The following is a 10,881-nucleotide window of genomic DNA, read 5'->3' as shown; positions in this document are numbered from 1 at the left end:
CACACACACACAGAGTCAGTGTCCTCACACACACACACACACAGGAAGCGGTCTCACCTGTCTTGTGTGTAACGTAGGACTGAACGAAGTTCTGAGGCCACGACAAGTTCTCCTTGTTCAGAACCTGAAACACAAACAGGTTTCAGCTTCACGGTTCTGTTGGACCCACAGCAGGCTGGACCGGGTCACACACACACACACACCTTCTTCTGGCACTTGGGGCAGTACCAGGGGCCTCTGGGGGGGCTTCTGAGCGGCGGGTGGAGGCAGCTGGGGTGGACGGCCCGGGGACAGTTGTGGCAGAGCTGCAGCTCTCCGTCCTCCTTACAGACGGAGCAGCGGTCCTCGTGTTCCAGCTCATCCTGGAACGACACGCAGCAGCCGGGTTCACACACGCCTCACACACAGGAAGTGACATCAGCAGCCGGGCACCTACCTTCCAGCAGAAATCCTCAGAGTCTGACATGTGGATGAAGCAGAGCAGAGGTTAGTGCAGGTTAGTGTGAGGCGTTCAGGGAACGCTGGGAAATCTCACAGTCTGAGTAAGTTCTCAGGGTTTCTGCAGGTTAGATCTAAAATACGTCCAGATTACGTTCTGTAGTCCAGTCTGAGGATTTCAGATGACAAAACTACAACTCCTATCATGCAACAGTTTTTAGGTTTTAAATGTAACTGAGTAAAACTTGCAGAAACCCTGAAAATGAAACTAAAGCAGGTTAAATGTTATTAAAGCAGCTCAGAGATGAGGTTCCAGGATTGGACCGGACCTGGTTCTCGTTCTGGTTTCTCTGTGGTCCGTCACAAAAACAAGTCCGGGTGGAAATATCAGCTGATCTTTTAGGCCCAGAAACCAAACCTGGAAAATCTGCTGTCTGAACCCTGAAGGAGCTGAAGAACGTTAGCTTCAAGCTAACAGTCGGCTCTGACTGTGGAGGAGCCTATCAGAGCCCAGATCGGTTGCCGTGGTAACACGGGCTTAAAACGCCGCTCCTTCCTGCGAGCGCTGGGAGCTGAAGGTGGTCTCAGACCGGACTGTGGAAGAGGTCCATCAGAAAACTGCTATGGTCTTCAGATCTGAAGTCCAGCAGATGGGGCGACGTGCACGGCCCAGAGAACAGTTATGCAGGCCGTGCACGTCAAAACGAGACCTGGAGTCAGTCCCTCAGATGATTCTTACTGAGATTAAAACCAGCTGCACCAGGTGAACCAGCTGCACCAGCTGCACCAGGTGAGGAGGTCTAACATGTTGTGGATCCGCAGTGAGACGCTGTGAAGCTGCAGGTCGTTACCTCGAGCCGACAGGAAGAGCGAGCTGTTCAGGTAATGGGACGGCAGGCGTTTCCTCTGCACACAAACAGGAAGTGACATCACAGCTGAACTTTCTGAGTGAAACCTGGAGACAGAGAGGTTGTTCTGTCTGCTGACCTCGGGTTCGAACAGGCCGCTGTAGGCCGGGTTGGCTGTGCTTCTCCTCTTCCTCTCCTGTCTCTTGGTCTGGATCTCTGCTCCAACAGAAACTGGGGTCAGAATCCGGAGTCTGGTTGAGTTTGAGAAGCTGCTGCTGAACTCACCTTCCAGCTGCTCCGTGGTGACGAGGCCGAGCGCCACCATGAAGGCGACTTTCTGGAAGGGAGCGAAACACCGGGCTGTGAGCAAGGGCTCGGGTGTTCGGAGCAGAGAGGATGATGGGTAATGTGAGCTCACCTCAGGGTCCTCCTCCTTCTTCTGAGGAGGGGATTTAGGGGGAGGCGGGGCTTCCTGTGCCGGGGGGTCAGCCTGGGCTCCGTCGGTGCAGCTGGGGGCCTGCGGCTGGATTATTATCACCTGTTGATCAGATTCATGGTTCTGACCCTGAGCCTGACTGTCAGGCTGACGCCTGCAGACGAAACTCAGGGTAACGCTGAGAGTTTTCCTACCTTGACGGCCTCTCCAACGGCCGACACGCCGTGCCCGGTGGCAGGGGAGGCAGCGATGATGGCGTACGCCACGCCGGGTCCTGCTGATGCGTGCTGGGCGGGGCTGCTGGACTCCGGGCCCCCCGTCGGGGCGTCGTTCTGTCCGTTGGGCTGGTGGTTGGCGGCGGACAGGGTGGGCGGGGCTTGGACCCTGGGGCTGAGGACGGCGGTGGCTCTCTGCAGGCTGAGGGGCTGCAGGTCCTGGCAGGGACCGTGGGGGAGGCTGTCGGGGATCTGGGTCTTTGGCCTGACCTGCAGGAGGATCAGAGTCTTAACGAACCGTTCAACCATTAATGTGGAGACTAACAGGAAGTGGAGCTGCTGAAATCATTTCCCTTCAAAATAAACTACCAACTCATGATTAATAACCAGTAACTGGAGATCATTTGGATTTTATCATTATTAAACATGAGCTGTGATGTGCTGCCACCTGCTGGACTGAAGCAGAACTGAAGCGCTGCTCCTCTGCAGGTCAGTGAACGCATCACGTTTGTAAAGATGGTAAAACCAGAAAGGTTTGATATTTTTATTATATCCACAGAACTTTATCAAAGAGGAAAACCTCAGATCTGATTAAACCTCTGAGGTTCATGAAAACTCTGACTCCTCCCACCACGAGTCGCCATTTTTAACCAATCAGACGTCAGGAGAGAAATGAAAACAGAGAGTTTATGGAGAAACTCCTTTCTGGGATAACCCCACCCCCAGGGGGTTTTACCTGAGGGGGTCTTACCTGAGGTAGCACAGTGGCTGCTGGTCCTGCCAGCCGGTGCAGAGAGCCGACCTGAGGCACCTTGATGGGCACAGCAGTGAGAGTTCCCAGCATCTGAAACACACCAGTTAAACTTCAGTTAAACTCCAGTTAAACCAGTTAAACTCCAGTTAAACCAGTTAAACTCCAGTTAAACCAGTTACACTCCAGTTAAACTCCAGTTAAACCAGTTAAACTCCAGTTAAACCAGTTACACTCCAGTTAAACCAGTTAAACCAGTTAAACTCCAGTTAAACCAGTTAAACTCCAGTTAAACCAGTTCCATTCAGTCCATCTGTTGAAGGACTGAAGCTGCAGGTCTGGGGTCCAGGGTCTGGATCTGGATCTGGATCTGGATCCATCCAGACCTAAATTAATCCTGCAGCTTCACAAGAGAACCGAACCTCCATCCTGTCATGAAAACTTGACTTTGTGGGTTTTTACCTTCTTTAGTGTTTAAATGTTTTTAGATTCATGATATTATTTTATTTCCTGATATCTGGAGTTTCAAATAAACCAGAAAATCAGATCAAACCCCTGAGTCTAAACCCAGTTTAAACGCAAACCCTAACCTGACCCTAAACTGGTTTGAGATCAGTTCTGAACAAACCAGGTGTGAAACCAGAAACCAGTTCATAAAGATCCAAAAGTGAGACACAAAGTCCATAAAGCCAGATCTAAAACCAGTTTCAGACTAAATATAAAAGCGGTTTCAAACAGAAAGCATTAATAGTTTCTAAAGTGGTTTGAATCAGAAAGTAAAACCAGTTTCAGATTGGATCTGAAACTGGTTTACTGTCGGCAGGAGGAGGAAGTCGTCTCCTCCCTCCTCTCTTCTTCTTCTGTGGAAATCTCGGGGTTTTGTTGTTCCGTGCTGCGAAGCGGCTCGGCGGCGGCGAGCGGAGGGGGGAGGAGGCGGCCGGGGCCGGTTGCCATGGAAACTGCAGAGAGGAAAATTCTTGCAGTCGAAGGCCTTCATTTTGGTAATTGCTGCCTCTTTTCTTCAGCCCTTACACCTTCTCTTCAGGGGTCTTCCTCCTCCTCCTCTTCCTCTCCATGGATCAGTGATTTCTGCTTTTTAATGAATTCTTCCCTTTTTTCATTTTTCGGTTCTGAAGTCAATAATTTAAATGAGACAAACAGCAGCTCTGCAGCCGACAGACGAGCTCGTGTTGAGATTTACAGCCCTGCTGCGTGTGTGTGTGAGGGTGTGTGTGTGTGTGAGGGTGTGTGTGTGTGTGTGTGTGTGTGTGTTCCTGAAGGACGAGGCAAACATTTATTTCTGCCTTTGATGAAGCTGAAACAACCTGGGCCTCACAAACTGAAAGTTCTGCATCAGGCTGAAAACACAAACAGCTGCAGGAAGATCTCTTTTTCTCGACACACGGGCGTCTGAAACTCACAACTACTTGTTGTTGTTTTCACATTAATGAGAGCAAACTGAAGCTGAAGGTAAAGTTCATCAGTTCATCAGCAGCTACAAGCAGCTGAGGATGGAAACTCAACAGGTTCTAAACAAACAGATCTCCGTCCAGTTTTAGGAGTAAACATGTGGAAATAAAGGGAAATATTTGGAAAAGCCGAAGGTTCAGACAATAAAACCTTTAAAGGCTGCAGAGTTTCAGACAGGAAGGGTTTCTTCTTTAAACTGGTACAGATGTTTGTTTTCTCTGACAATGAAACTTCCTGCCTTCATCTCAGAGGAAGAAGCTGTTCTGAACCTGCAGGAGGACAACATGGAGCACCGACCCAACCTCACTGTCAGCGCCAACTAGTGGCCAGGCGTGGGAACTGTAGAGAGACGCTGAAGGACGGAGCTGGACTCTCTGCTGTCTCCACCCTGAGACAGGACTGGAAGTGTTATAATGATGATGATATCTGCTGCTTGAGAAGAATCTGTAACATCTTCCTGATCAGAGTCAAAGTCTGACTGATTTTAGAGGAAAGTTTAAAGTTTCTGAAAGTTAAAGTCCTCAAAACTGCAAATATTTGGAGAGAAAGATAAGAATGATGTCAAAAACTGTATCTGTAGAATTGTTCTGTAGCCTGTTATTAGTGGATATCTGACCTGGAGCCTCTGCTTTAACACAGTTTAAATATGAAGTAAGTTGATGAAAAAGGAGTTTGTCTTCTTTTATCATCCGTTTGGACTCTAAACCGTTTCAGATTTCATCCAAACACCAAATTATTTGATATTTACTGATTAAACTGAAGCAGAAACTAAAAGCTCCTGACATCCTTTAAAAACACTCAAAGCTTTTAAAGTTTCCTTTTACAACAATCAGTCTGGTGCTGTTCCTGCAGCGGCCAGCAGAGGGCGCTAGCCTCGGTCCGTTCACCTCCTCCTCCAGGAACCGGACCAGGTTCGGTTCTGAAACTGACTGCTCCTTTAATGTGCTGTCAGATCTGCAAACAGAGCTGCTGATGATCTGAATGTTTCTTACTATTTTCACACATAAACAGAAATGTTTCTGATTTATCCTCATTAATTGAATAACATGGAGATAAATAACAGCAGCCTGATGATGTTTGGCAAACCACGGTCTCCTGAGTGTCAGAGGTCAGTCACGGCTTCTCTGGGGTCAGCGCCAGAAGACAAGACATTACCGTGGCAACGTCCACCTCAGATCTCCTGAGGAACATTTAGACACGCTGGTCTCAGGAAATGTCTTCTGTCACAAACGGACTCAGTCCTGAGTGAAGCAGAAACCCTGAGTCCAAGGAGACCTCCTGGATCCTCCTGGATCCTCTGGGTCCTCTGGGTCCTCCGGGTTTATTCTCCTGAAGGATCAGGGATCTGTCCTCTAGGACCCTCAGAGGGACCCTGAAATCCTGCTGAAGCTAACATCTGGGATCAGAGGGTCACTGAACCCACCTGAAGACCTTCCTCCAGTTCTGCTCAGAGACTCCTAAACCCCCACCAAAAACTGAACCCCTCCTAAAGCCTCACAGCAGACTGTAGGCCCCCCAGACCTTCAGAGACCCAGCCTGGAACCGATTCAGGTCCAACTCAACACGGCTTTCCAAGATGGTCCAAATGGACCTCTGAACCGTCTGACCCCTCCTGACCCCTCCTGACCCCCTCCTGACTCCTCCTGACCCCCTCCTGACCCCTCCTGACCCCTCCTGACCCCCTCCTGACTCCTCCTGACCCCCTCCTGACCCCTCCTGACCCCTCCAGACCCCCTCCTGACTCCTCCTGACCCCCTCCTGACCCCTCCTGACTCTAAACTCCTCCCACACTGAATGGTTTCAACACCACCTGACCTAAGCCCCTCCCCCTGCAGGTGCTGAGTGTTACCTGGGTGGAGGGCAGCTCTCCGACTCTCCTGCCGCCGCTGAACGGATGGACTCCGGCACCCGCCGCCACCGCCGCCCTGCCGCCCGTCTGCAGGTTGATGGGGGACGTCTGCAGCGGCTCCGAGCTCGCCGCCTTCTGGCCGTTGATGTGCGCGGTCACCATGGTAACGGGCGTCTTGGCCGGCACCACGGAGATGGCGATGCCCTGGCTGGGAGGCTTGATGAGTGACAGCGGCTTGGTCGTCCCCACGGGGCAGCTTCTGACGGCGAGTTTCTGTGGGAGGAGACAGAGGCGGGGTTTATTCCACACAAGACAGGTGTGCTATTACCATGTTACCATGGCAACGTAATTTGCCAAAAACGACCGCAGAACTCCCCACAGAGCTGCGTGGAGGACCTTCCTTTGTTAGTTGGTGGTAGTTCTAACTACAGGTGCCTGATTCAAAATGGCTGCCACAGCTACCTTTCAAACACAAAGATCCCTCTAACCCAGATACTGAGCTACAGTCCGGAGTGGTAGTAGCTGCCAGTCATCCTCAGAGCGTCCGCTGAAGGCTAACAGGTCCTTCAGCTCTGCAGCTATCATCTGCTGTCTGTTAGCAAAATATCTCATGGACTTCACTGAACCACAGCTGCTTTAAGATGGCCGGCATGGCTAATTTCAGTTGATCACATCTGACAGAAACATAAACCCCTCCCCCTCCTCTCCCTCCTCCTCCTCCTCCTCCTCCATCTCCTCCCCCCCTCCTCCAATCAAACAGTGAGAAATGTCAGAAGTCATCTCAGTTTCCGATCAGGTTTGTTTTTTCCTACGCTGTAATTAACCTTTAAACGCATCAGCAAACACAAACATCACCGCCGCTCAGCTCCTCCCTGAGAGGAGGCGGCCTCGGGCCTGAACCCAGAACCGAACCGGACCGTTGAACAGGTTCTGGTTCCAGAACACCGGCCTGCGCTCCTTCGCTCCTCGGACCTTCGTTCCCCCTCGACTACCAGCTTCCTGAAGTTCTTTTGTTTCAGGGGATCAATGGGATCCACAGGTGGGCCGAGCAGATGCCCACACCTGGACCCGGGGGCCGCCGCTCGCCTTTCAGAGCCGGGGCCCCTCTGATTGTCTGAAAGGTCACTCATTTAAAGACCCGTCCCTCCCAGAGAGACTCTGGGACAATGGACCGGCAGGTACCAAACAGGATGCTTTTCAGACGCACCTGAGATCAGATTTATGGACCTCTGACCAAAAATATCCTTTCAAACGGAACAAGCAGGGGGGAAATCCTGAGATCTGGTCCAGAACCAGCTGGTCCTGGTCTAAATCTGTCTCCAGTCAGGATGAGACAATGTCCACAGGAACGTCTTCCTCCACAGAAAACTCCAGAGGCTGCAGTACCTCCACCGGGCCTGTAGGAGGCGCTGTGGAAACTGGAAACAAGGCGTGGAAATGGAAGCACGAGAAGACGACGAGGACGACCGTCACTGTGGAGACAACAACCACAGACTGGACCGGACCAGAACCTGTGAAGGGTTAGCAACAGATCCTGTCAGTCCTGGGAGCGCCGGGACCAGTTGGTCCAGAACATCTAACAGCCCACTGCCATCAGGAAGTTCTGCTTCCATGTTCAGGTGGGTTCTACGGGTCAAAGGAGGACCCAAAGTTTCCCAGCAGAACGTTCTTCTAACCATCCAAACATGACCCATCAGAACCCCTCCTCCGACCGGCCCGTGGTCCAGTTCTGATGCTCAGTTTGAGCTGCAGCAGCTCCTCTATCGGGTCAGAACGAGACGGGCCGGTCTTTGGGCCCTTTAAAGTTTTGGAGCATTAAATTGGTCAATCTGTGGTTTATTTAAGTTTTTTGGTCATAAACAAGTAAAATCTGATTTAATCTAAAACATTAAGAACCTAAAGTTGAACCGTCTCCTGTCGGCTCTGGTTCTTCTTTGCTGGTCCAACAGAACCGGTCTTTGGAGAAGCTGCAGTTTAAGGTTGTTTCCTGCAGATTCTTCTTCAGATCTCCATCAGTGCAGCTGCCAGAAGCTCCTCTTTGTGTCCATCCATGCAGCAGCAAGGCCTTCAGTTCTGGACAGAGCTGAGGGGACCGGACCTTCAGGACCTGCAAGACAAACCTGCAGGACGGACCTGCAGGACCTGCAGGACCTTCAGGTCCTTCAGAACCTTCAGGACCTTAGGACCTTCAGGACCTTCAGAACCTTCAGAACCTTCAGGACCTTCAGAACCTTCAGAACCTTCAGGACCGGACGTCACAAAGGTCTACAGCTTTGTTCTGCAGAAGTGGAGAACTGCTGAGCTTAGTTTGGTCTGAATGAAGTTTATAATCCTGAAGAGCAGCAACTACATGAAGATTTAAGTTTTTTCTCCAGTTTTTGAAGAAATTAAAACAAACTTTATAAATTTTCTAACTAAAGATCAGAGTTTCTGTTAAACCTAAATGTTTTTCTGTCCAAACGTAAAAAGGAGGAGATGAATTCAGCTTCCAGAACCAGAGAACAATCCTTGGCTGCAGTGTTCTGGTAAACGGACCCCCGGCTCGGTTCTGGCAGCGGGACAGCTTATCAGCCGGGGGCACACGGGACAGGCTGGCCCGGAGCCCGGGGCCCAGATCCTGGATCCTGGCAAACGGGGGCGCCGGGGAGCCGAGGAGGTGGAGGTTCAGACAGAAAACACTGATGGGAACAGGAGCCCAGCAGGGAGCCGGTCCAGAACCGATCCACAGCCAGACAGCAGGAAGAACCGCTCCGGGTTCTGGGTTTACTACGAATCACACCAACGACAGCGTGCTCCTCGAAAACAACCGCTTATCCACCGTTTGTGAAGATGTCCTCCTGAACACAACCCGTCTCTACAAATGTCTGCATCCACACAGGAGCCGGACCGGGCTGGGCCTGTACAGGGACCGGGCCAAACCGGGCTGGTACAGGGACCGGACCGGGCTGGTACAGGGGCCAGGCCAGACCAGGCTGGTACAGGGGCTGAACCGGGCCGGACCGGACCGGGCTGATACAGGACCCAGGCCGGGCCGGTAACAGTAGACACCGTCTACACATAAACAGAAGGACGGAGTTTTAGAAGTTTGACTCTGAAACCTGATTCTGTCTCATGAGGACAACTTTATCCCCTCACATGTCAGATTCCTTCAGTTCTGTTTGGTCCTGGTCCTGATTCTGATCGGACCTTTCTTCAGGAAAAAACCTGTGTTTTCACTCAGTTTAATAACATCTCAGGTGGGAAGTTTGAAAGTTGAGAACTTTCTTTGGTAATTATCAGGAATAAACCTGGAGGTCTGGTTCTTCTGGTTCTTCTGGTTCTTCCTGAAACAGGTTTATTCTGCCGGTTCTGTTTGATCCGATTGTTCTCCTTCAACAAAGCTACAGTTTTACACACCATGCCTGTTCACGTTAAACTGATGAACTCTGGATTTCTTGGAGTTTCGTGACTTTAAACGAAGAGCCGAAGGCTTGGTGGGAATAATTAGTGAAGAACATCTGCAGGAGCATCAGCTCCTCTTCATGTCTGGCTGAAATCAGTTTCAGTGTCTCTGATTGTTGGAGCTCCTGCCTGCCAGCAGATAACAATCACACTAAAACCTTCATTATGCAGCGCTGCATTCAGGACTCCTCGTCTCCTCGGTCATGTGGTCAGTCTCCACCCGTCCCGCCAGCTGAGGACAACAAATCCATTTAAATGCAAATCCAACCTTCATCGGCAGCAGAGTTCATCGGAACGGCACAAATATTGATGAGCTGATCGATGAGAAGATGTTCGAACTTCTGGAAATAAACCTGCAGATTTATTATTTACAGCAGACGAGTCTGTTTATTTATCACTCAGTAAATAACTTTTTGCAGCTGCTGACACCTCAGACTCATCTTTATTCAAGAATAAAACCTAATTGAGTCAATCCTACAGAAGCTGTGGTCGCAGCTGAGAGTCGCCCTCAACACAAACATCTCTTTAAACTGAAATAAACCAACCTGAAGACGAACTTTAATGAGAAGAGATGAACTCTGTTTCCTCAGCCTCAGGTTTTTAGTTCTCCTGTTTGGGAGGAAAACGACAGGATATGACATCACGGCGTCCAGGAGACGGCTGTCTCTGACTCCATCAGACGGTTTCAGTGTCACTGAGGCTCCTCCTCATAAATCAGGTTAACTCCTCAGATCTCTGGGCTGATTTTCTGCTACATTACAGCTCAGTGTGGCGTCCGCGGAGCCCCGGAGCTTCCTGTCACTTCCCATCAGCCTCAGGGTCACTGTCACAAACCCAGCAGGGAGGCTTTTATTCTGAAGGGAAGTGGACGCTTCCTGTCAGGCAGGAGTTTTTAAACTTTAACAACTAAAAGCTCTTCTTCACGGCTCAGCTCTGAACCACTTCCTGTAAATGTTTCTGTGTGAAAACAGCTGATAAAAATGTAAACAAACATGTCGGCGTGTTTGGAGACAAACACTGAAGCTTCCAGCTGGAGGGTCATCACCAGTCGGCTGCAGCTCCTTTCTTTCTGCTCACACAGATTCATCCCCCATTCCTGAGGAACACTGGACATCCGCCAGCTCCACGCCTGCACGGGAGGCGGAGCCCCGCCACTGGACCCGAGACGAGGAGCGCGGCTCGAGGCCGTCGCCGTAATGAAAACATTTATTTGCAAAGCCAACAGCTCGCACCTTCAGTGCCGAGCCGAGAATATCGACCAGCAGCCGCAACCATGGCGGACCTGGGAAAAGGTCAAACCGGATATGAAACCAGGAGCCGAGGAGGATTTATGGAGCCGCCGCCGATCATCTCCGCCCCGCTCGCCTCATCAGAGGTAATAAACAGGTAAAAAAGGTGTGTGTGTGTGTGTGTGTGGGGGGGGGGGGGGGGGG

The 10,881-nt window shown here is 50.8% G+C and overlaps 1 protein-coding gene across 1 annotated transcript in view; it reads right to left on the bottom strand.

The window, feature by feature from the left end:
- Positions 1-57: 57 nt before the first annotated feature.
- Positions 58-10,881, bottom strand: part of phf21b (PHD finger protein 21B) — a gene marked incomplete at its 3' end in the record, with an annotated part of 50,468 nt that continues 39,644 nt past the window's right edge. Inside the window, 10 exon segments of the mRNA XM_037981368.1 lie at positions 58-124; positions 204-362; positions 437-459; positions 1,290-1,344; positions 1,426-1,502; positions 1,572-1,623; positions 1,705-1,824; positions 1,917-2,207; positions 2,689-2,781; positions 6,008-6,280. Coding sequence (XP_037837296.1) covers positions 58-124; positions 204-362; positions 437-459; positions 1,290-1,344; positions 1,426-1,502; positions 1,572-1,623; positions 1,705-1,824; positions 1,917-2,207; positions 2,689-2,781; positions 6,008-6,280 — 1,210 coding nt within the window.

Source organism: Kryptolebias marmoratus, linkage group LG18, assembly GCF_001649575.2.
Source record: "Kryptolebias marmoratus isolate JLee-2015 linkage group LG18, ASM164957v2, whole genome shotgun sequence".
In the NCBI taxonomy this organism is placed as follows: Eukaryota; Metazoa; Chordata; class Actinopteri; order Cyprinodontiformes; family Rivulidae; genus Kryptolebias; species Kryptolebias marmoratus.
The sequence above is the reverse complement of the archived record's forward strand: the minus strand, read 5'-3'. Positions and strand labels throughout refer to the sequence as shown.